Below are 25,917 nucleotides of genomic sequence, written 5' to 3'. Positions count from 1 at the left end.
AACTGCATTTCTGCGGGCAAACATATCCTCTGAAAATAGTCAACTATGAAAATCTGAATTTATCTAGTTAGAGAAAAGTAAGGAAGTATGAATTTAGGTGTAATTGATGCTTGCCCTTAGCTGAATGTGGGCCCATATTTTTTAGTGATAAAAATTTAACCCTGCTGCATCGCTAGCAGATAGTGGCTTTTACATGGTATAATGGTGTTCCAACCAAGTTTGTTTTGCTTTTTTTCTGCTCGCTCCCGTGATTTTATTTTTCTTTCTCGATGCTGCTTCTCTAGTGCCTCTGCTTGCTGAGTATGCACGCAGAAATTATTGTGCTCTGGCCTTTCTGCTTCTTTGGGTTTATTTCAGCCTTTTCTTGACCATGGCAAAACTTTTCTTCATGTGATATTGCGAAGACATTTCAGAACTGCTATGAGCTAAACGGAACGATAAGAGGATAGAAGGGATTTCAATTTGGAGCCTCTTATAGATCTCGTCATGGGAGTAACGTATTACTAGTTTAATTGATAATTTTGTAGTCAGTGCGAACAGTAAGCAAAAGATTTAACCTGTAACTATTAATCTTTAGGAAGTCAGACAGATTGCATTTTCCCTATATTATCATATTATTCTGATCCATGTGAGTAATCTAAACAATATACTGAAACATGATATGGAGTGTCTTCTAAGATTAGCATTTTAAGTGGTCTCCAGAGTGGAAACTCAACTAGAGTGATACTGGAGGTGTTGTTCTGGAATCTCAAGAAGGCCTGATTCTAAGAGGAATATTTTTAAAGATTTGGGAATCTCTAAGGAAGAGAAAAGTATACAAACTGCTGTTTTTCTATATGATGCATCACATTTATTTCTCGACCTTCATCTATTGTCCAGGAGCAATAGGAATAATTAAAAAAATGGATATAGGTGTTCTGGAAATTGGAGATTATCTTGGTAAGCTCTCTTATTGCACGCTCTTTGCTTTTTTTACCTCAATTCTTATGTTCTTTTTTGCTATCACTTGTTTCCTGAGCTCTCAAACTTCCTTCTATTTATATATTTGCAGCAGTTGGAGCGATCTTTTCTGCAACAGATTCTGTTTGCACCTTGCAGGTTCCGAACATCTCAAATTTGTGTTATAGGCAAAGCTTAAGATATAATAGCTTACCATATTTGGAAATTGTGTACTTGAAAAACAGGTTCTCAGTCAGGATGAGACGCCTTTACTTTATAGCCTGGTTTTTGGCGAAGGTGTTGTAAATGATGCCACTTCAATAGTGCTTTTTAATGCAATCCAAAACTTTGATCTAGGAAATATTGATGCTGTTACTGTTTTGAAGTTTGTTGCAAACTTCTTTTCTCTATTCTTTACCAGCACTTTTCTTGGAGCATTTGTAAGTTTGTTATGCTTCTGTAATGTAGTTCATTTTCATAAAAGAAACATGCCCTCCAACTTGCAACTTTTCTGTATCCTTTTCCAAATGGCCAGAGTTCTATTTCTGGCTGATATTTGTTCTCTTTCTTCTGCAGGCTGGATTGTTTAGTGCTTATATCATCAAAAAGTTGTATTTTGGCAGGTTGGTGATGCAAGAAACCTAAACTTCTCGGTTTTCTTTTGCATTGTAGTTACCATAAAGCCAACCTCAAATAGTTGGAATATGGCTGGATGGTTATGGTTAGCTGTGGAAAAAATTTATTAGTGTAGGAGTACTGAAAGAACTGGATTGGTGCTGCAGTTTTTTCTTTTCTTATGCTTTCCATGCTTAAAATAAAACACTGATAATTGCAGCACCCTTTTGTAGTTATTAATATTATTTTACAACGTAGCAACGTGATGTGATCCTATCAAAAGCAAAATCAAATTTTCCTGTTTTCTGCTAAAGATCTCATTGCTTATATTTCCATTTAATAGGCATTCTACTGATCGTGAAGTTGCAATTATGATACTTATGGCTTACCTTTCCTATATGCTGGCAGAAGTGTGTGTCTTCTTTTAAATCAACAAACATATTTAGAAACAGTCTGGCTTTCCCTTGTCTCCATGATGCTTGATAATTCATTTACTAAGTTAAACACATCACTGACAACTTGTTTCGATTTAAGCGGTATTCTAACAGTGTTCTTCTGTGGAATAGTAATGTCGCACTATACTTGGCATAATGTGACAGAAAGTTCCAGAGTGACCCCCAAGTATGCAATTTCTTGGTAGCTCCTAGCTATATAAACTATTGCTTCTCATGTTTTACTTGTTCCTTCTCTCACTGTTCATGTTATGATATTAATTTATTGTTTTTTGACTTACTGTCTCAGGCATGCCTTTGCAACATCGTCATTTATTGCAGAGATTTTTCTCTTTCTTTATGTTGGCATGGATGCATTAGACATTGAAAAGTGGAAAGTGGCCAGTAACAGTTACGGTGTATGTCACATTCCTAGATGAACGTTTGTGGACTATGAAACTTCTTGTGGGCTGAATACTGTAGTTTCTTTGAATTGCTCTAAATTTTTTTATATAATTAGAATAGGAAGGAGATCTCAGTATGGTATAAGCAAGGTCTCAATACATGATTACATTGTCACTGTTCATCTGTCCATGTTTCATTTTGTGATATGAAATGCTACTTTAGGTTGGCTCGTATTGCCATTTTGGTTTCCGATGAAAAAACATGATAAGTTTTTAGTTTCAAAAATAGTACTTCTTGAACGTAAATCATATGAATTAATCACACAAAAACATACATGTTAGACATTGCATCATTGATGTCTTTTTATCATGAAGTCACATTGAGTTAATGTTTTGCATGCATCTCATGATTACTATCAGGGCCTTAGCTGTCATTTTCTACATCTCATGATTACTATCGGGGCCTTATCTGTCATTTTCTATGTATGAGGCTTCCAACTTCTTAATCTATTATAGACATCTTGGAACCTTAGGTTTATATTCAAGTACTTATAGCATCATGTCTTCAAGAATCACCTAAAAAAATCAAGATTGAACTATTTTATTCCCTATTTTAATTAGAATTGCAACCATACATTTAAAAAAAACATGATCTTACCGATGTATGTTCTGGTGGATGGATTAATATAACCTACACGGCTGCATTGAAATACAATGATGCGAAACATAATGGGTCCTTTTTTTAACCTCTAGTCGAAGTTGCTCTTTCTCTTGAATGCTTTAGGCTCTGTTTGCTTTTTTGAACAACTGTGACTAAGGTCCGCAAAATCGGTACCAAGTACCATACCGGTATGTTACCGGTTCGGTACAGTAAGGTCAGTATACACCCCATTCTAAGATAGGTTTTCAATACTTTTTGTTACTTTCAGCCATGGTACCATTTGAAATTGGGCAGGATGGCTCAGTATTGGGTCGAAACGGTTTTGCTTGATTTGAACCATTACGGACTGATTCGACTCATATATCAAATCGAACCTCGGTAGCATACTGATACATTATCGATATGGTATGGTTGGTACGGGATGGTACAAGTCGGCAGCAGACCTTGGCTTTGATATTTATAGAACAACAAATGATAGAACCTGCAGTCCTGTGCAGCATATTTTGTGCAGAAAAGGGATATGCTGTTATAGTCAACCACTTTTTAAAAGGTTTTTATTTCATGGATTTAGCCTGCAAGGGTCCGCCCTACCATTGCAGAAGATTGACTTTTGGGCGAGTTCAGTAGCAAAGTTGCCGGTTATTCAATGTCTGCATCTTCAGAAATTCAATTCAGCATTTACTTCTTGCCCATATAGGTTCTTCTTAGGGTGAATTTTCTGGAACCAATAGTCATGAAAGAAATTCTATTGGTCGTGGATAAACAAGAATTGAGGCCAAGACAAGCAAATAAGTATTGTACAACCTCAATCACCCTCAAACCAAGTGGTCTACTATGAATCCGATATCCATGCTTTTAGGCTTCCTATTGTTTTAAGAAATGTAAGAGAATTGTACCTCGCACCCTGACAAATATTTTTTTTTTCATGCAGCTCTCTTTTAACATTATTTTATGTTCACTCCACTTTTCATTTGTTATCAATTAGATCGTAAAAGGAGTGCATATGGTCTGCTGTACCGGTCGGTACGGGTCGGTACCGGCCGGTACATACCGGTACCGGACCCTACCGGTACGGTACAGCTACATATTTCGGTACCGAACCGTACCGACCGGTACCGATGCGTACCGGCCTGTACCGACCGGTACCGATGCGTACCGGCACGTACCGATCCGATACCGGCCCGTACCGATCCGTTACCGGACCGAACCGACCGGTCCGTACCGGCTCTAAATTTTTTTTGACTTTTAGCCTCATCGGTACCGTACCGGTTCGGCTCGGTTTGGTTCGGTACCGTACCGGTACCGATGCCCATCGGTACGTCGGTACAGTTAGTACCACGTACCGAGTACAGTTCAGCCAAAATAATAGAAAGTTATGGAGGTGTAAACTTTGCAGAAAAATGTAGAATAGGAGATGGTGGCACATTTCAAAGAGATGACGCCAGTGAGCTGTAGATAAACATATTTTTTAAGTTTTAAACTGATGAAAGCTTAGAGGTAAAAATTTAGATTGAGGTAGAGCCAGAGGAATAGACTCTATACTAAAATATGTTCATGCAAAAACCCTGCAAAGGATGCCTAGTTTAAACAAGAATTTTTAGTCAGTTGTTGTAGATAATGGCACAAGCATCCATTGGATGTTGAAAGTGTGTTCTTGCATGGAGCAATTAAGCAGTCTATATGAGTGTGTCATCTGGCTACAAACAGTAATTAGAAGACCACAACATCAACAAGTAAACTTGACCCATGATATTGAGCACTACTATCTAGGGCATGATTTAGCTTCTGAATTGCCATTAGATATGGCTATAAAAATTGCCACATTGGTTGATGCAGGATGATCTCAAATCTGATATCCAAAAGGATATTGGGACTACCAAGTTTTAGATTTTCTGAGTTTTCATTTTCAAACAATGATTTAGCTTGCTGAAATCAAACAGCAATGCAGTACTTTCTGAAGGACACTAATGTAGTCTGGCATCATGGTGCAATGGAAGATTTAAAGTGGAACTTTAGATAAATCACCAAGAAAGATAGTTGCATGTATTAGATCATAGATTAATGCCTCCAAGAATAGGTTAGAGCATTACAAGATAGAAGTAAATGGATGAAGACTTCTCTAGGCACCACAGAGAGTATTCAACACTCGACAGGCCCTCTAAGAATTACTTGGATCTCCTTGTCTTTCTTCCTTCAATCTTCCTTCTCTCTGTCATCTTTCTAGTAGGCGGCTACCATGAGATCTCTTTCCTGAGATCTCAACATGAGAAACCTTAACGCATGCCCTAAAGCCCCGCATGCCCTAAATCCCCACATGCCCCTCCTATTTATGATAGGATGGACGCCACTCCAAGGAAAACCCTAGATAAGTGGGCAAAACCTAGGGAAACCCCAATGGGCCGAGCACTTAGTGAAGCGCTAGGCCCGTGGTTTGGGCCCAACCCATAAACACAGCCAATTTGGGTTATCCGGCCTACTTGAACCAACCCCTATGCCAAGGGTCTAGTCTATCTGTGCAATCATATTTTACCCAAGTGCGAGAACTCAATAGATATTTAGTGAAATGATAAAAAGACGAACATGTATAGGATCGAATGTTAATTGGATTTCTAATCTAACATGTCCTCTCTTACTTAATATGTGTGCCATGGTCACAATGTAGCGAGGAGGGCTAGCCTCCTTATATATAAATATGTATGATTGTGCTAATTCTAGTAGAATGGATAGAAAAGTCTCTCTTCATGCATAGCATTTATTCTTGCAATTCAGTCCCTACACCTTCCTTTATGCTCGATTAATCATTCTGAAAATATATGCCATTTCAAATCCATACCTAATTAATTTCATGGCCCATCAGAATTTTGGATTTATCAAATACAACTAAAAACTGATATGCGTGCAGAACCATTTTCAAAATAAATACATTTGGTTTTATTCAAAATAAATATATTATTTAATATGAAAATGATTCGATCAAAACATATTTTGGTATCAAGATTCCATACTTGACCATGTCTCTTTTCTAATGTGGATGAAATCATAGACAGGTTCCTTATTGGACAATCCTTATTCCTCACTCATGACACGACATAGTAAACTAGTGTGCTCCAAAGATCAATCTAGGGTACCATAATTGGTACACAAGTTTGGCCTTAAATTCACTAAACCAATATCATAGTGGGTAGTCGCGCCCCCAAGTCAGGGGATCACTTTATGAGAATGTCATCTTCAACAATGGTTTCCAAGAGGTGGCTGTGTCCCATTGATGGTTCAGTGTGAGGCTCACTTATGTATCAGTTCAAGATCAACTATTTCGATGCTTACGAAAAAAATAGCCACTCCAATTTATTATTGGACATTGTACATAATGGTAGCCATATGAGTGTGATGCCCAACCTCATCCATAGCTGTGAACCATCTTGAAGTGTAGAATGATCCAATACTTCCTGCAGAATACACAACCGTCTACTTCGTCATTCTACCCATAAGTGACACTTGTGGTCTTTGTCCCCCTCAAAGACTAATATGTGAAACAACCTTTAGCTGTTTATGACCATGAATAGAAGATATACCTATGTGATATCTCAAGATATGATGTTTAATATGCAAATGGCTTTTTAGGGCATACCTACTTCCCAACACCTTCAACTATGAAGGCTGCAGTTGTGGCCCAACTCTAAATAGGATGATAAATTGATGAGCAATCGGGATTACAAAAATAGCAATAAAATCTCTTCTATTCTTAGATATTATTTTGCATTGAATTTTGAATTTCAGACCTGAAATGGTAATACCTGGCTTTTAAGAATTATAAATAAACATAGTTTTGCCACTAGCCTCTCACTGAAAGACATGATGGATCTATCATGATATTAATATATAATATTACTATGTAATGCGGTAAGTTCAATGGAGCCATTCTAGTACTAAGGAACGGAAGGAAAAGTAGAAGATAAATCTGCAGTCGGCTGCACCCTTACATCTCACTTTTTATGCAGTCACATATATCAAGAAAAATAGAAAACCATGGGCTATAATTAGACTATAATATGGAAAACAAGAGGTCCATATTTACTATTAAACTTAAACAGTGAACTTTATATATGTTGGGCATATAAGTTGTTCCTTGGTTATTAATTTGATCTCATTGGTAGCTTCTAATATTTATCCTGCTATGCAGCCCTGGAAAATCAGTTGGTGTCAGCTCAATTCTGCTAGGTATGGTATTGATTGGAAGAGCTGCTTTTGTTTTCCCACTATCTTTTCTTTCCAACTTAAGTAAGAAGTCTCCAAATGAGAAAATCACCTTTAAGCAGCAAGTGAGTGTTCGGGACTCAAATTATTGTATATCTATTAAGTCAAATGTGAGAACAACTTCTAAAATTTCAATCTACAGGTCATAATATGGTGGGCTGGTCTAATGAGAGGAGCAGTATCAATTGCACTTGCATAGAATAAGGCTAGATGTGATCTTTTACCTCCAAAATCTAATGTTTCTTTTGTATGCAAAAGAAGAATTTGCCTGTTTTTTAGTGTCTCCATTTGTGGAGTCTTATGCTTGTAGTTCAATATTCAGAGAGGTGATGATGGAGGACCACTGCAGAGGGAATAGAGAAGGAAGAGGAAGAAGAAAAGAGGAGGAGAAAAGAGAAGAAGAGAAGAGGAGGAAGAAGGAGAAAGGAGGCTAGATTTTATTCAATTTTTTAATGCCCTAATTCATGAGAGGGGTGGCCTTTATATAGGCCTTACGTCAGGTCAAACAATTGACGACATACCAAAATTGGACCCTCAATCAGTTGACTAAGTCAATTGATTGATTACATACCAAAATCGATCCAATCACTCGACCCAATTACATAACTTAACGGCTAATCCAATTGACTTGTCTAATAACAAATAACTGACCAAATTGATTTGATTAAACAAAAGCAAAATGCAGAAAATAAAATGACGCAGACTAGATTGGGCCCAATCCCGGGTCCAACTCAATCTAGTGGCTCAAGATCATCTCCCAGTCGCAATGATGCCAATCCCTAGTGCGAACGCGAGGGAGTGGCTCTGATGTCCCCATCAACTCCTTCCAGGTGAGAAAAACTCGACCCCGTCGAGTACATGTTTGGCCGGCTGTCGTACTGCTCCAGAAGATCAGGGTCAAGGCGCTACAGTTCGGCTCTGGAAATTCACGTCACGTCAGACTTTGGTCGACCTTTTCACTGAACAAGATAACGTTGGTATCGACCGTTCCTGGTTGATATAACATGCTCATCCAATATATATTCTATTTGTTCTCTACCTGCATGAAATTTTGAAGGTGGCGGCTCAACAACAGGTAAAGGGTCAGGGTGATCAACAAGGGCTGGCGTGTCAACAAAGAGGTCAGAAGGAATAATTGCTATTTTTTTGTAGGGGACTAAATCTTCAATATTTAATGTCGCACTAATCCCATAGTCATCAGGAAGATCCACAACATATGCATTCGAACTAATTTTTCTTAGGACTTTGAATTGTCCCGCATTACGAGCTTGCAATTTTTTGAACGTTTCCGAAGGGAGTCGTACAGGCCTAGCTCTTACCATGACATAATCTTCTACACTTAGCTCTTGGTAACGTCTATACAAATCAGCAAGGGATTTATATTTTAAGTTATTAGAGTGAAAGCGTTTGCTGATTTCTTGATGTAATGAATGTAAGTGCGATGCAAATGACCGTGCAGACTCAGACACTCTATGCTGATGAGATATGGGAATCAGGTCTATGGGCTGCCTAGCTTTGTAACCATGCACCACTTCGAATGGACTCATGCCTATGGACTTATTAACCGAACTATTATATGCAAACTCAGTTGTCGGTAACACTAAATCCCAGGTTCTAGTATGTTCACCTACCAGACATCTCAACAAGTTTTCAAGGCTACGGTTGACGACTTCAGTCTGGCCATCGGTTTGAGGGTGGTAGGCAGAGGAGAATTTCAGCTTGGTGCCCATCATGTGCCAAAGGGTTTTCCAAAAGTAACTCATGAATTTAATGTCCCTATCAGACATAATAGATTTGGGAAGGCCATGGAGTCTAACGACTTCATCAAAATAGAGTTTGGCAATTCTAGAGGCATCAGAAATCTTAGAACAGGAGAAAAAATGAGCCATCTTTGAGAAGCGATCCACAACCACAAAAATGGAATCTTGCTAGGTAGAAGTACGTGAAAGTCCTAACACGAAATCCATACTGACATCTTGCCATGGACACTCGGAAACAGGTAGTGAATTGTACAGACCAGTGTTCTGTTTACGTTGTTTAGCTAGATGACAGGTGCGACACTGGCTGACAATTTTGGCCACGTCTCTCTTGAGACTTGGCCAGAAGAAGCGCCTTTCCACCATTTTGATGGTTTTGTCTCTCCCAAAATGACAGTCCTCCAGCGTGTATTTTCCATACTAAAAAATCTTTCAATGAGGTTCGAGGGATACACAATCGGTCGGAGCGAAAGAGATAATCATTTTGCAGAAAGAAATCTTCTTGTTCTCTTTCTACTCTGTCTCGCAGTGTCAGGTATATTCTACTAAAGTCAGGACAAGTGGTATATTGTTCCTTGATCCTCTCAAAACCAATTACTTCAGTGCTCATCATGGATAGGAGGAAGATCCGTCGACTGAGGTAGCAGCAGCAGCTTTGTTTTCAACCCCAGCCTTGTGCTTCAAGACAAAGGTGTAAGCTTGGAGAAACTCGACCCATCGGCCGTGTCTATGGTTTAGTTTTTTTGGAAGTTGAGATATTTTAAAGCCTCATGTCGGAATATAGGACAAACTCTTACGTTAGCAAATAGTGTCGCCAATGTCGTAAAGCTTGCACTACCGCATAGAATTTTTTGTCATAGGTGGAGTAGCGTAACCTACCGTCGTTTAATTTTTCACTGAAGAATGCGACGGGGTGACCTTCTTGATTTAACACACCACCTATACCAACTCCAGAGGCATCACATGCGACCTCAAATACTTTCGTGAAATCAAGGACGCGCAAAATAGGAGTTTCGGTCATCCTTTTCTTAATTTCGTGAAATGCTTGGGATGCCGATTTTATCTAGATAAAATCTTCTTTCTTCATACAATCCGTAATGGGAGCATTATCGAACTAAAACTCCTAATGAAGCGGCGGTAGAAGGTGGCCAAACCATGGAAACTACGTACTTTCGCTAGAGACTTAGGCTCGGGCCACTCTACTATCGCGCGTATCTTCGCAGGATCAGCAGAGACACCCTTAGAAGACACTATGAACCCTAAGAAAGTAATATGATCTGTCAGAAAGGCACACTTCTTGGGGTTTGCAAAGAAGCTTTCTCTTCTAAGGACATCGCAGACTTGTCTTAAGTGTGTGAGATGGAGCTCTTGAGTTCGACTATATATGAGGATGTCATCAAAGTACACAACGACAAATTTATTCAGGAAAGGTCTAAGAATCTGAGTCATCACCCGCATAAAAGTACTGGTTGCATTTGTTAACCCGAACGGCATGACTAACCATTCGTAGAGTCCATCTTTTATTTTGAAGGCAGTCTTCCATTCATCCCCAGGACGAATCCGAATCTGGTGGTACCCACTCTTCAAATCGATCTTGGAAAATACTGTGGCACCACACAGAATTTAAGAGGTCGTCTAGCCTTGGGATGGAAAAGCGATATTTAACCATGATTTTATTGATGGCACGGCTATCAACGCACATCCTCTAAGAACCATCTTTCTTGGGGTGAGGAGTGCGGGCATAGTGCAGGGACTTAGGCTCTCACGAATGTACCCTCTTGCGAGGAGTTCGTCCACTTGACGTTTCAGCTCAGCATGTTCATTTGGATTGAGCCTATGATGTGGAAGGTTGGGTAGAGATGCTTCCGGAACTAAATCAATTGCGTGCCCGACATTACGCATCGGGGGAAGTGTATCTGGAAGATCATCAGGGAAGAAGAGTGAAACTCCTCCAGAAGGGGAGCTACGACAGTGGGGTGCTCAAAATTGGACTCCACACTGATAACTCGAGCCACAAGTGCAAACACGGGTGATCAGCTTTCGATATCTTTCACTACTTTTTTTGAAGTAATGATGTGAAGTGGTTCGTTTTTGCGCAGATCAGCACTCTTCTCTACACGAGTTCGAACGTCTATGAAGTGTAACGTCCAAATCATATAGCCAAAGTCGTCCTAAGATGACCTGACCTACATCCATCGGAATGCAGTCACACCAAATTTCGTCCTTATATGAGAGAAATTGAATTGGGACGAGGCATCTTTCCGGTACAGAGATGGATGTGTTATCTACCCATGCTACTTTATGCGGGTGAGGGTGAGGGTGAGGGGTAGACTTCAGGCCGAGGCGGGAGACGACTTCTGAGGTGATGGCGTTGATACAACTCCCGCTATCAAAAAGAATTTTACAAATTTTTCTATTGATCTTAACGAGAGTGTAGAATAGGGAGGTCCTACGCCAATCTTGTTCGGTCTTTGTTTGGGCGAGAGTACACCGAACCACATAAAGCCTAGGGTTTTGGTTACTTGGATTAGTGAGCTCCTTTTGTGGTTCAGTCTGGACAAATTCTAATCCGGCCTGTTCGTTTCCAAAGTCGTCTACATAATCTTCGATGTTTGGCTCATAGACTTCTTTGACATAGTCAGTCTCTTGGGTCCCCACTTCTGGTTCAGTAATCATGTAGGTCTTGGCATTACATTGGGACGCTATGTGCCCGAACTTTTGGCATCGGAAACATTGGGTTTGGCTTCGAGAAGGAGGGTTGGGACCTAATAATCCTTTTTCCTTATCATTTGATGGGTTCGGGACAGGCATCGGGGATGCCCTAGCCGGTGCTTGGATAGGGCAGGTCTGATTAGGAAGATTGGGAAGCGGTCTAGGTTGTGGAAGATAATTTTGAGTAGGTCGGGCTCCTGAGGCCATTGGTCGAGGGTCGATACGCCTCACCACAGGTGGCCGTAAGAAACTATCTACATCTTGAGCTAACTGGTATGCTTGGCTAAGAGTGGTAATCTTGTTCGGTCTTTGTTTGGGCGAGGGTACACCTAACCACATGAAGCCTAGGGTTTTGGTTGCTTGGATCAGTGAGCTCCTTTTGTGGTTCAGTCTGGACAAATTCTAATTCGGCCTATTGGTTTCCAAAGTCGTCTACATAATCTTCGATATTTGGCTCATAGACTTCTTCGACATAGTCAGTCTCTTGGGTCCCTGCTTCTGGTTCAGTAATCATGTAGGTCTTGGCATTACATTGGGACGCTATGTGGCCGAACTTTTGGGACTGGAAACATTGGGTTTGGCTTCGAGAAGGAGGGTTGGGACCTAATAATCCTTTTCTCTTATCATTTGATGGGTTCGGGACAGGCATCGGGGATGCCCTAGTCGGTGCTTGGATAGGGCTAGTCTGATTAGGAGGATTGGGAAGCGGTCTGGGTTGTGGAAGATAATTTTGAGTAGGTCGGGCTCCTGAGGCCATTGGTCGAGGGTCGATACGCCTGACCACAGGTGGCCCTAAGAAACTTTCCACATCTTGAGCCAACTGGTATGCTTGGCTAAGAGTGGTAATCTCTCGTAGGATGAGTTCTTTCTGGATCTCCTCGCGGAGTTCTGCCCGAAACCTAGAGAGTGTAATGGTATCCTCTTCTACTGCACCGCATCTCATGTGAAACTTCTCAAATCGTGCGATGTAATCAGCTACACTTAATGTTCCTTGAGTTAGTTTCTGCCACCTATCCATAAGGCGTTGTCGGTAAGAAAATGGCAGATACTTCTCATTCAACTTTTTTTTCATATCCTCCCATGTGGTGATATGAGGAAGCCTTTGAGTCTCACGCATATATTCAACATTATGCCAGTACCAGTGAGCTTGCCCAATAAGCTTCATCTTGGCAAATCGTACCTTTCTATCATCGGACATCTCGTACCACTCAAAGTAGTTGTCCATGCTCGCCCTCCAATCGAGATACACGCTTGGTTCAAGTTGACCGGCAAAAGTAGGGGCCTCAACTCTAACAGTACGGAGTAGCCTCTCATCGAGTTCGCCTTGGTAATCAGGAGGTGGTTGGTTCCTAGGAGGATGGGGATTGACTACGGGTGGTGCGGCCAAACCGAATTCAGGTTGGGTGGCAACGGGGGTTGGTGGTTTAGGGGTCCTTATGTTTCGCATGAGCTCTCGGACCTCTTGCCTGAATTCTTCATTTTCAGCTCGCATGGCAGCAAACTGTTCCATGAGAATTTTAGACCGTCGGAGTCCATGGTAGCTAGGGGGACTTTAGGTTGAGTGACTTGATACTCTTTACTGCTACGGGTTGGCATGCAATGAAACCCTGGATATGTAATATCAATAATGAAACCCTAGATATGCAGGACAACCTACCTATGCAACCTAAGATGATTGCTGAGATCAGCAAGCTTTCACAACAGTAACTTAAAATTTAAATGTTACTGATTTGACTTCAGTTATTTTGGAGTTAAAGTATAAGATTAATCAATTTAAGAAATTAGGTTGTAATCAAATATTACGGCTGTTCTGATCCTAAAGAAAATTGATCGATGAACGTTGTGAAACGTCCTGTTGCTAGGGTGTGCTAATTTAATAAACAAAAGATTTTATGGTTGATAGGACGGGTTTGAAAGTGGCAAATTCTTTGTTTTGAATTTTGACAGCAAAAGTAAGTTTCAGGCTATCATGCAAGAGAACTAGAACATAATTAAATGAACAAGCCTAAGAAAAGTAGAAACCTATCACTTGTCGTGAAGCAGACTACCAGAATTGCTCGCTCGTGGCTTTTCAAGCAGTGGAGACGACGACGGACGGCGCGTAGGAACTCAGTTGCTGAATCTGACTGCTGCACGGTTGAAATGGGCGCCAAAGGGATGCTGCTGTGGGCCTGTGGTTGTTGTACAGTGTGAGCCTGATCAGTTTGCAGGCCTGTGCTTGCAGTTGGGCCTGGCAAAGGGGAAAGGAGGACCTGTGGGCCTGCTAAGAAGGGGGGGGGGGTGGCGTGCGTTCACGGGCCCGCAAGGCCTGAAGGGCCTACAGGTTGAGTGGTGCAGGTGGGCCGCAGGCCTGGAATGAAGTGGTTAAGCCTGTTTGGGCCCGCTCGGTGGTTGAGAGAAAGGGGGGGGATGAATAGACCCCGATGGGGGAAAAGGATCGGGAAGGGGGAGTTTGCAGGGGCTGTGAGGGAGGGGGAGTTGTAGTAGCAAAGGGGTTTGAGAAGAGAGGAGGGGGGGTTGTGGGGGTGGCGGTGTGAACAGAAGAGGGAGGGCGGAGGTGGTGTCGGCAAGGCAAGGCGGAGGAGGTGGCCGTGGGTTGTGGCGGCTGAAATCGCTGAGGTCGGATCCGGAGGGGCTGCCGGGGCTCAAGCAGAGCCCGCCGCCGGAGGAGAGGACCGGCCCGTCTCTGCTGGAGCGCTTCAGCGGCCGCGTCGTCGACTGCGGGACGGCGGTGGCAGAGGAAGGCGATGACGGGAGCCTCAATGGAGGAAGGTGACGGCGGGGACTTTGGGCGGCGGTGGAGCCCGACTGCGGCGAAGGAAAAGTGGTCCGGCGGCTGTGGCGCGGTGATGACGGTGGTGCGGCGGCGAAGGGCAAGGCGGCGGCGGCGGCGGGGCAGTCGCAGAGAAGATGAAAAGGCACGCCTTTTTTTTCGGCGGCACGTGCGGTCACGTGCGGAGCCCTTTTTTTCCAGCAACACGTGCGGTCACGTGCGTTTTTTTCAGCAGCACGTGCAGTCACGTGCGATTTTTTTTTTTTGGATCCGAGTTACCGGATTTTGGGTTAACGGGTTTGGCACTTACCCGATTTTCAGACTTTCTTCAACCTCCTGATGGTTCGGAAGAGCGGACCGTTCCTCGCGGCGGCGGCTACGGGGACTGTGATGGGGACCTCAGCCCGCCGAGCCCCAATCCGGAGTCCATGGCCGAACCAAGTCACAAGGTAGCCAACCTCCACTGTTTGGAAGTATGTCCAAACAGTGGACATCAGCCCTGGCCACAGCAGCCGCGCGTAGCCCTCTGCGCGCGCCCGCAGCAGCGCGCCAGCCACGGCGCGCCCAGACCAGCCACGCGCGGCCGACCGCGCGCACACCAGCCTCAGCAGGCGCGCGGCCCTCCGCGCGCACCAGCCCAGCAGCGCGCGCATCCGCGCGCGACCACACTGCAGCGCGCCCCCTGCGCGCGCCCACGCTCAGCCTGCAGCGCGCGCCCAGACAGCAGCGCGCGCCCCTGCGCGCGCACGAGTCCAGCCAGCAGCGCGCGCCCCTGCGCGTCCACGCCCGGCCTGCAGCGCGCGCCCCTGCGCACGCCCGCGACCGGCCAGCAGCGCGCGCCCCTGCGCGCGCCCAACTCCCAGCCGGGCCGACCAGCGCCCCAGCGCCAGGCCGACCCGACCGCCCAGGCAGAGTCCTGGCGAGGTTCTGGCAGCCGAACCTCGCCTCAGCCAAAGTGGCCCGGTGCACTGCCAGGACACCAGCCCACGCCGCGCCAGCATCCGGCACACGCGCAGCAACCTGCTACACGCATGCCACTGAAGGGCATGGTCATGGGCAGCCCGTGCGCGCACACCTAGGCACGCGCGCACAAGAGGAGAAGACCCGAGCGCGACAAGTCCAAAGCCCGGTCAGCCAACCAAGCGGCCGAGCACAATCCAAGCCAACGGGTCAAGAACGGCAACCCGGCACTAGCCCGCGCACATTGCGCCCAAGTCAGCCAAGGGTGAGCCAAGTCAGCGCACAACCAATGGCATGTGTGCGCCCGACAGAATTAGCAAGAATCTGGCCAAAGTCCAAGTGGCGCCCAACCAAGCAATGCAGCCATCAAGACAAGTGCGCCCGGCCTAAAACAGCAGGCCAAGACACATGGCAGCACAGCCAAGCAAGGCGCCCAGCATCACGCCCAGCCAGGACCACAAGGCAGCGCGCCCAACAGAAGCGCCCAACCAAGCGCGCAAGCAGGGCCACATGACAGCGCGCCCAGCAGAACCGCCCGACCAGGCGCGCGGCCATAACTGGCCGCGCCACATGGCAGCAGCCCCAGCAGCGGCGCCCAGGCCTCCGCCCCAGCATTTTCCATGTGCGCCAAGGCAAAACCGAAGGGGAAGCCTGCAGGCTTTCCCATAGCTATCAGGCGAGCAGAACCATGGGCGGCCAAGATGCAACAGGCTGCCAAACCGAAGGCCAGCAGCAAGCCATGTCAAGGATCCGCGTGAAGGGGCAACAAGCACAAAGCACACTATCAGCCCGACAGCAAGAGGCATTCAAACCACAGCGGCACATGGCAACCGGTGCAAGCACCAACTTGAAGACCTTCCTTAGAAGGTTGGAATTCAAATTCAAACCGAAGCCGGCCAAGCAACTCATGAAGCACATGGCCGAATGCATTTGAATTCAAATTCAAATGAAGTCGGCCAACACCATTTGAATTCCGAAGGCATGTCGCCAATAAGGCATTAGGCCTATAAGTAGAGGCCCTTAAGGCCGAGCTAAAATCATCTTTTATCATATCCATTTGACTTAGAGTCTTGTAAAGGGTTTCATCCCTTAGGTCCCTTAGGGGTCATTCGGCCGAAAGGCTTGGGCTAAGGAGGAGCATATCACTCCCCTTAGATAGTTCTTAGGATAGGGCAAGGACACTTCCCGTCCCTTGGCCAACCATTCCATGTAATCGTTGTCCTCTTGGAATTGAATCTCAGTTTCTTCCCCACATCATCGATTCATTTCCTTTGCCATTTCCCTTGTGTGGACTAAGCATTGGTGAAGGCCAAAGACAACAAGAAGAGCCGCGTTACCCACAAGTCGGTCCCAAGGTACAAGGCAACCGAGCCACTTCAATTGGAGGATTGGGCCGGGGATCGGGACCGCAAGTCCCCGGGTACCCAACACTGGTGCTTTCATTGAGAGAATTCTTCAAGGAGATCGTCGGGAGCTCGACTAGTTTGAGACCCACGGAAGGTCGATCTCAAGTGGTAACGTAAGCTCTTTCAGATCTACATACTCATTGTAATTCATATGAGGTCTGAAAATTAGATCTTTGTTTTCATTTTTTATCTTGTAAGATCTAATTGGGGGTGAGTGCATTTGCTTGTAACACTACTCATTGGAGGGCTGGATCATCCTTTGGGTGACGGCCATAGGAGGTTCGGATTGGTCTTCAAGAGGGAGAAAAGTAGAAGGGTTGTCATGGAGTCGGGAGGAGACTCAAACAACCAAAAGTTGATAGAAGCCATTGAAGGGAGTAGTGCTAGGTTAGGCAATGTCTTAGACAATGTAATGGAGACATTGGCCACCATGAGGAGGGAGAGCAATGCCAATGCCGAAAGGCTAGAGAAAAGATATGGAGAGAGGGAGAGCAATGGTAGTGATGGGCTCCGAAATGAAAGAAGAAGGAGAGGAAGTAGGAGTGGAAGAGAAGAACCATTTGAAAGATGGGCCGATGGTATCCATGAGGAGGATCGGCCAAGAGATTATGAGGGAGGAGAGAGTGAGCCCCAAAGGAGTCCTCTACATCGAAGGCCTTATGGCCGGAGAGATAGGGAGGAAAGGAGGAGAAGAGAGGAAGATGATGATGTTAGGGTGACGGATCGGCATGATAGAATCCGGAAACCGAAGATCGATTTCCCTACATTTGGAGGAGGTGACCCTTATGAGTGGTTGGATAGAGTGGAGCAATACTTCCTAGTGTACGAAATCCCTAGGGAGGAGAAGGTGACTCTAGCTTCCTATCACTTGGAGGGGAGGGCCAACCGATGGTGGAGGTGGCTAAGGAACCTCTATGCTAGAGAGGGGAATCCATTGGGATGGACGGAGTTTGTGGATGAGTTCTTGAAGCAATGGGGACCATCACCGACCATCAATCATCATGGCCAATTGGCCAAATTGAAGCAAGAAGGCAAAGTGCAAGACTACATCGACCAATTCCGCCAACTACAAACCATGGTGGAAGGGTGGTCCGAAGAAGCACTCCTTGGTACATTCGTGGATGGGCTCAAATCGTGGCTATCCAAGGAGATCAAGCTCAAGCAGCCTACTCGACTTCAAGATGCCATGAGGATGGCCGAAATCATGGATCAAAGCAACTTCCATGACCGGCGGCCAACCAAGGAGTCATTCAACCGCAAGGACTCCAAACCCTTGCAAATGAAGCCTCAAAATTCTGCAACAACGACCTCCAAACCACCACAACATGAAGTTCGAAAGCTCAACCGGGAGGAGTTGCAAGAATACATCAAGAAAGGCCTATGATTCAAGTGTGGTAACAAATGGGAGAAAGGCCACCAATGCAAGCCCGGCCAATCCTTCGCCATCCACCTTGTGAGCAGCGAAGATGAGGCCGACGAAAGTGCTACTTCATCCTCCGAAGATAGCACCATTGATGAAGAAGATGAAGCCACAAGACCAGCCCATGAAAACGCCGAAGTTTCCTTACATGCACTATCCGGAGTACAACGACCATCGACGATGAGAATGATGGCATGGATCGGAAGACATGAGGTATCCCTCCTTGTTGACAATGGATCCTCCCACAACTTCATCAACCCGGATGCCTTGCATAGGATCGGACTCAAGGGGGCCGCCACCGAACCCTTTGATGTGAAGGTTGCAAGTGGAGATCGTCTACAATGCCAAGCCATTGTCAAAGATGTTCGACTCAATGTCCAAGGAGTCCGCATAGTGGCTGATCTACATGTCCTCCAACTAGTTGGCCTAGATGTGGTTCTAGGCAACGCATGGCTTCGAAGTATTGGTAAGGTCATCACCGATTACAAAACGATGACAATGGAGTTCAAAGTCGGCACCAAGAAGAAAGTATGGACAGCACTTCATCCAAAGGAAGTTCGACCTTGTGAAGCCAACATGCTTGAGAGGCTATGCCGTGGGGGAGCTTTATGCCTCGCCGTGGTCATGGCCAACCAAGGAGGGGCTGCGGGGGGACCTCAACCGCAGCAAAGTGAAGACATGAGCACCCTTCCATTACAAGTGCGCCAACTTCTTGAAGCTCACCAAAAAGTCTTGGAGCAACCGACCCATCTTCCACCACAAAGACCTTTTGATCATCCGATCCGGCTCAAGGATGAAAGCAAGCCCATCAATGTACCTCCTTACCGGTATGCTCACTTCCAAAAAGGTGAGATCGAAAGGCAAGTTGAAGAGATGATGAAGCAAGGATTAATCCGCCCAAGTACAAGTCCATTTTCTTTCCCGGTCCTCTTAGTAAGGAAGAAAGATGGATCATGGAGGTTTTGCACGGATTACCGAGCTTTGAACGAAGCCACAATCAAAGATCACTTCCCTATACCCACGGGCCACGGTGGATGAGATGCTAGATGAACTCCATGGCGCAAAGTACTTTACAAGATTGGATCTAAGAGCCGGCTACCATCAAATTAGAATGAGGAAGGAAGACATCCACAAGACGGCCTTCCGCACCCATTCCGGCCACTATGAATACCTAGTCATGCCATTTGGCTTATGCAACGCTCCATCAACCTTTCAAGCGGCCATGAACAAGGTATTCAAGCTTCACCTCCGAAAGTTCGTAATAGTTTTCTTTGATGACATATTAGTCTACTCAAAGTCCAAGGAGGAACATATGAAGCATTTGGATCAAGTCATGAGTATCTTGGAAGAGCATAACTTCTACATCAAAGCTTCCAAGTGCGCCTTTATGCAAGAAGAACTTGAGTATCTTGGGCACATTGTTTCCGGCCAAGGCGTGAGAGTGGATCCACGCAAGATAGAAGCCATGACCGATTGGCCTTTGCCCAAAGACATTTCGGCCTTGAGAGGGTTCTTAGGCCTCACCGGCTACTATAGAAGGTTTGTGAGGGACTACGGCCTCATTGCCAAACCCCTTACCAACATGCTAAAGAAGGATGGGTTCGAATGGACTTCAGCCGCCAAGCAAGCATTTGAAGAACTTAAGAGAGCCATGACTCAAACCCCGGTGCTTGCACTTCCAAATTTCAGCCAACCATTCCAAGTCTACACGGATGCAAGCAACGAAGGTATTGGTGCGGTCCTAGCACAAGACAAGAGGCCCTTGGCCTACATTTCTAAGGCTCTCGGTCCTCAAAAGAAGGCATGGAGTACCTACGCCCGGGAGATGCTTGCCGTGGTCCATGCGGTCAAAGTTTGGAGACCCTACTTGCTTGGGAGACGCTTCACCATTGTGACCGATCAACAAGCTCTTCGGCATCTCCTCACACAAAAGATCGTCACTCCGGATCAGCAAAAATTTCTGGTAAAACTTCTTGGCTTTGAATATGAAATCATTTATCAACCAGGGAAGGAAAACGAGGTGGCGGATGCGTTGTCACGCAAAGAAGGAAGCCCCGTCCTAGATACCACCCTTGAGGACAAGGGTATTCTCCAAGAAGGGGGGGATGATGGGGACCTCAGCCCGCCGAGCCCCAATCCGGAGTCCATGGCCGAACCAAGTCACAAGGTAGCCAACCTCCACTGTTTGGAAGTATGTCCAAACAGTGGACATCAGCCCTGGCCACAGCAGCCGCGCGCAGCCCTCTGCGCGCGCCCGCAGCAGCGCGCCAGCCACGGCGCGCCCAGACCAGCCACGCGCGGCCGACCGCGCGCACACCAGCCTCAGCAGGCGCGCGGCCCTCCGCGCGCACCAGCCCAGCAGCGCGCGCATCCGCGCGCGACCACACTGCAGCGCGCCCCCTTGCGCGCGCCCACGCTCAGCCTGCAGCGCGCGCCCCTGCGCGCGCCCGCGCCCGGACAGCAGCGCGCGCCCCTGCGCGCGCACGAGTCCAGCCAGCAGCGCGCGCCCCTGCGCGCGTCCACGCCCGGCCTGCAGCGCGCGCCCCTGTGCACGCCCGCGACCGGCCAGCAGCGCGCGCCCCTGCGCGCGCCCAACTCCCAGCCGGGCCGACCAGCGCCCCAGCGCCAGGCCGACCCGACCGCCCAGGCAGAGTCCTGGCGAGGTTCTGGCAGCCGAACCTCGCCTCAACCAAAGTGGCCCGGTGCACTGCCAGGACACCAGCCCACGCCGCGCCAGCATCCGGCACACGCGCAGCAACCTGCTACACGCATGCCACTGAAGGGCATGGTCATGGGCGATGTCCAGGGGCACCAGCCCGTGCGCGCACACCTAGGCACGCGCGCACAAGAGGAGAAGACCCGAGCGCGACAAGTCCAAAGCCCGGTCAGCCAACCAAGCGGCCGAGCACAATCCAAGCCAACGGGTCAAGAACGGCAACCCGGCACTAGCCCGCGCACATTGCGCCCAAGTCAGCCAAGGGTGAGCCAAGTCAGCGCACAACCAATGGCATGTGTGCGCCCGACAGAATTAGCAAGAATCTGGCCAAAGTCCAAGTGGCGCCCGACCAAGCAATGCAGCCATCAAGACAAGTGCGCCCGGCCTAAAACAGCAGGCCAAGACACATGGCAGCACAGCCAAGCAAGGCGCCCAGCATCACGCCCAGCCAGGACCACAAGGCAGCGCGCCCAACAGAAGCGCCCAACCAAGCGCGCAAGCAGGGCCACATGGCAGCGCGCCCAGCAGAACCGCCCGACCAGGCGCGCGGCCAGTTATGGCAGCAGCCCCAGCAGCGGCGCCCAGGCCTCCGCCTCAGCATTTTCCATGTGCGCCAAGGCAAAACCGAAGGGGAAGCCTGCAGGCTTTTCCATAGCTATCAGGCGAGCAGAACCATGGGCGGCCAAGATGCAACAGGCTGCCAAACCGAAGGCCAGCAGCAAGCCATGTCAAGGATCCGCGTGAAGGGGCAACAAGCACAAAGCACACTATCAGCCCGACAGCAAGAGGCATTCAAACCACAGCGGCACATGGCAACCGGCGCAAGCACCAACTTGAAGACCTTCCTTAGAAGGTTGGAATTCAAATTCAAACCGAAGCCGGCCAAGCAACTCATGAAGCACATGGCCGAATGCATTTGAATTCAAATTCAAATGAAGTCGGCCAACACCATTTGAATTCCGAAGGCATGTCGCCAATAAGGCATTAGGCCTATAAGTAGAGGCCCTTAAGGCCGAGCTAAAATCATCTTTTATCATATCCATTTGACTTAGAGTTTTGTAAAGGGTTTCATCCCTTAGGTCCCTTAGGGGTCATTCGGCCGAAAGGCTTGGGCTAAGGAGGAGCATATCACTCCCCTTAGATAGTTCTTAGGATAGGGCAAGGACACTTCCCGTCCCTTGGCCAACCATTCCATGTAATCGTTGTCCTCTTGGAATTGAATCTCAGTTTCTTCCCCACATCATCGATTCATTTCCTTTGCCATTTCCCTTGTGTGGACTAAGCATTGGTGAAGGCCAAAGACAACAAGAAGAGCCGCGTTACCCACAAGTCGGTCCCAAGGTACAAGGCAACCGAGCCACTTCAATTGGAGGATTGGGCCGGGGATCGGGACCGCAAGTCCCCGGGTACCCAACAGACTGGCTGCGGCGGCGGAACGAGAGAAAGGCAGCGACGGAGAGGGGCGGCTGGTCACGGCGGCAGCCGGCGGCGGTTTTCGGCGGTGAAGGCGGAGGCGGGGTGGCACCGCGGGCGGTCTCGGACACGGGAAAGGGGGATCTATGGCCTGCGGCGACGGGCGGCGGCCGGTCATGGGCTTCGGCAGGCCGCGGCGACGGGCGGTGGCCGGTCACGGGCTTCGGCAGGCCGCGGCTTCCGGTGCCACGTCACAGGCGGCTTCTCTCCGGGCACTGTTGGCAACGCCTGGTGGCGGCGGTGGGCGTGGGTGTAACGATGGGTGGGAAGGATCTGCCGAAGAAGAGAAAAAGGAGGTGGGGACGCCGAAGGGGTTTTCCCCTTTTTCTGGCGAAACCCGAGTGAGAGGGACTTTTTTCTTCTGGTGAAGACCGAGAGAAAGGGAAGAGAGAAGAGAAATCAGAGTTCCCTTTCTCTTTGCAGTGCTCGTTGCGCGGCGGTCCTCAATGCGATTCGGGGTCCGCGGTGCGATGACTCCAGCAAAAATCTCGTGCGGCAGACGTGGTAAAGGAATCGGGGGTGGTCCGTCCATAAACCAGATCCCGAGGCTTTGGCAACAGGGGCAAAACCGGCCTGCTCTGATACCAAGCTGATGGAGGACCACTGCAGAGAGAATAGAGAAGGAAGAGGAAGAAGAAAAAAGAAGAAGAGAAGAGGAGGAAGAAGGAGAAAGGAACTAGATTTTATCAATTCTTCAATGCCCTAATTCATGAGAGGGGTGGCTTTTATATACGCCTTACATCAGGTCAAACAATTGACGACATTACCAAAATTGGACCCTCAATCAGTTGACTAAATCAATTGATTGATTACATGCCAAAATCGATCCAATCACTAGATTGAAAATAAATAACGCAGACTAGATTGGACCCAATCCGGGGGCCAACTCAATCTGGTGGCTCAAGATCATCTCCCAGCCACAATAACGCCAATCCCTGGTGCGAACGCGAGCGAGTGGCTCTGATGTCCCCATCAGGTGAACGTGTTATATTGTTGGATATGAGTGGTCTGTAGTTTTTTTGTTTGAAAGAACCACTCAGCCTTTTTACGAGTATCACTGGTTTACAAGAGAAGCAAGCATCTCTTTAAATTTTCATGGTTGCTGCAAAGGAATCTATATTGTTGTTTTTTTTGAAATTAAAACATTAATTTGAAAAATTGATGTAATGGAGAGCAAAGATTCTGTATGTGCATAACTTATTCATCAGTTTCTTCATGCAGGCTTTTCCCCCTCTAATTTCCACAGGGAAATGATCATCTGTATTCATCGTTTTAATTGCATGGGCATTTTGATTATTGCGTTTAAAGTAAATTATAAATAGATTAACCTAAAGTACCCCAAATACGAAAAGTTCCAGTGGATCTGTAGCTAAGAGATCTTTGGAACCATAAGACTACAAGTAGGAAATCCTTACATGAGTGGAAGTGCTATCCTCTAAAAGGATACGTGTGCACATTACTATGCTTTTGTATGATATATTAGAAGTGGGATCCAGTTATATGCTGTAAATGCCTTACTATATTATAGGAGCTCTTTTATTGACAAGACATGGTAATGATACATGTGCAGTTTGCTAGGCCTGGCCATACCCAATTGCGTGGCAATGCAATCATGATCACCAGTACTATCACCGTCGTTCTCTTCAACACTGTGGTAAGACACCTTACGCCTCTCAGTTTGCATACTTGTCACTTGCATATATAATAGTGGCTTGTTGTCAAAACTAGGGGAGGTTGAATAATAGCACAAAGTAGTATTCAACTAGCTGCTAATGTTATGTAACACTCTTGTCATTCATGGTTCATCAGTAATTCGTCATCTAAAAAAAGAAATGTGACTTTCCATGGACTTGGTTCCTGTTATTTGATTTGAGCTGCATGAGCTCACTGATCGATTAAAAGATGTCCAATTTTTCTGATAATGGCCAATATTGTTTTGGTAGTAGTATCTGTCAATTTTGCTTCCATAACAGTACCCTACTTTAACCTTTTTTTTGTGTTTGTGTGTGTCTGGATGGTTTCTGCTTATTATATCTGAGCATATTCTCAAAATTTTCCAAATGTGTAATATTACCATAGCATCTTCTCTTAATATCATTGACTCAATAACCATATGATTATGCTGGATATTCTTTTAATAGTTTTATTTACTGTTAATGAAGTTGGGCTGTCGCTCTCATGGTGTACACGCATGCAATGCACATAAGATGAAGCATGGATTGCTGTGATCCCCATCTGATTAGAGTATCTTGTTGTTTTTAATGCAACTTGATAATTACACTCCAATTCTGGCTGGTGATCATCTGTTGCTTTGTCCTTGAGAGAACAAGGACTAAACTAAGATGGATGTGCTTATCAAAGATAGGAGTGTCTATAGAGATGTGAACAAGTGGAGGCATGGAGAAAGGGTAGGGCAAGATACTCTGCTTTCTTTCTTTTTTTTTTTTGGCATACATTAGTAGTGGGATGAAAGCATCAGGTAGTGGAGATGTGGAGTTTGTTATTCAGCCAAGAAGTTTGCTCTATATCAGTATTTATCACTTAGATTTCGATCCCAACATGTATCAGTATCTTTTGCATTCATTCTTTTTCCTTTGAAAAACACGTGTAGTAGATTGTTATGTTGGGAACTTTGCTATATTTTAATTGTGTAACAAGCTGTGCTCTAATTTTCTATTGCTGCTTAGGTGTTTGGGTTGTTGACAAAGCCTCTGATAAGGTTTTTACTGCCTCCATGTGCAAATCATCGCAGCAGGGATCTCAGCATGTCATCCGAGCCTCCAAGTTCTAAATCTTTCCTCTCCCCATTGCTTGGAAATGGACAGGGATCTGAATTGGAAACAGGGCAAAATGTCCAGCGCCCGACAAGCCTGCGTATGCTTCTCACTGCACCATCTCGTTCCGTTCACCATTACTGGCGCCTTGCATGCTTCGGGCTTCATTTAGTAGAGCTTTTAGAGGGTCAGAAAATACTTTTTAATCCTCCAAAAGTAATTTTAGATGATATAGTGGCATTTGATAAAAAATAAGAAAGTTGTTTTTGGTCTGCTAGAAAGCTGAAAGGTTACTCGGAAAAAGCTCTATTTTGGAGCTTCTTCCGTGCTTTCCGACCAATGTTGGAAAGCTATTTTGATTTTAATAAAATTTTTCTAATGATCAAAATGCCCATCAACAAATCTCATGATTACATCTTATATCATATCATAATATATTATTATACTATACTATAATATAATATAATATAATAATAAATTAAAAAATATATTATGTTGTATTATGTTAGATTATTATATTATAATAGTATAATATATTATATTATTATAGTAATGCATAATAATAATATGACATTCTTATATTTTATTATAAGCATAATATAACATATTATTACAATCATCA

At 45.9% G+C, this 25,917-nt stretch overlaps 1 protein-coding gene across 7 annotated transcripts in view; it reads left to right on the top strand.

Annotated features, from left to right (window-relative positions):
• The window catches only part of LOC148700096 (sodium/hydrogen exchanger 1-like), a 41,547-nt gene that overhangs the window by 7,822 nt on the left and 7,808 nt on the right, over nucleotides 1-25,917 (top strand). Inside the window, exons 3-9 of one of the 7 annotated variants that reach the window (XR_016398325.1) lie at nucleotides 880-939; nucleotides 1,052-1,098; nucleotides 1,185-1,379; nucleotides 1,516-1,562; nucleotides 2,296-2,404; nucleotides 24,092-24,175; nucleotides 25,274-25,395. Coding sequence is in view for 6 of the 7 variants with exons in the window: in XM_089927189.1 (XP_089783315.1) it covers nucleotides 880-939; nucleotides 1,052-1,098; nucleotides 1,185-1,379; nucleotides 1,516-1,562; nucleotides 2,296-2,404; nucleotides 24,092-24,175; nucleotides 25,209-25,550 (884 nt within the window). In the remaining variant the exon portion in view is untranslated. Of the gene's footprint in view, nucleotides 1-879; nucleotides 940-1,051; nucleotides 1,099-1,184; nucleotides 1,380-1,515; nucleotides 1,563-2,295; nucleotides 2,405-24,091; nucleotides 24,176-25,208; nucleotides 25,711-25,917 lie in introns of those variants that run through there. The other 6 variants (XM_089927191.1, XM_089927190.1, XM_089927189.1 and 3 more) reach the window with 6 other exon arrangements.

Source organism: Phoenix dactylifera, chromosome 14, assembly GCF_051530095.1.
Source record: "Phoenix dactylifera cultivar Ajwa chromosome 14, Ajwa_hap1_PhDact_Kaust_v1.1, whole genome shotgun sequence".
NCBI classification, from domain to species: domain Eukaryota; kingdom Viridiplantae; phylum Streptophyta; class Magnoliopsida; order Arecales; family Arecaceae; genus Phoenix; species Phoenix dactylifera.
This window is presented reverse-complemented; position numbering and strand designations above follow the sequence as displayed.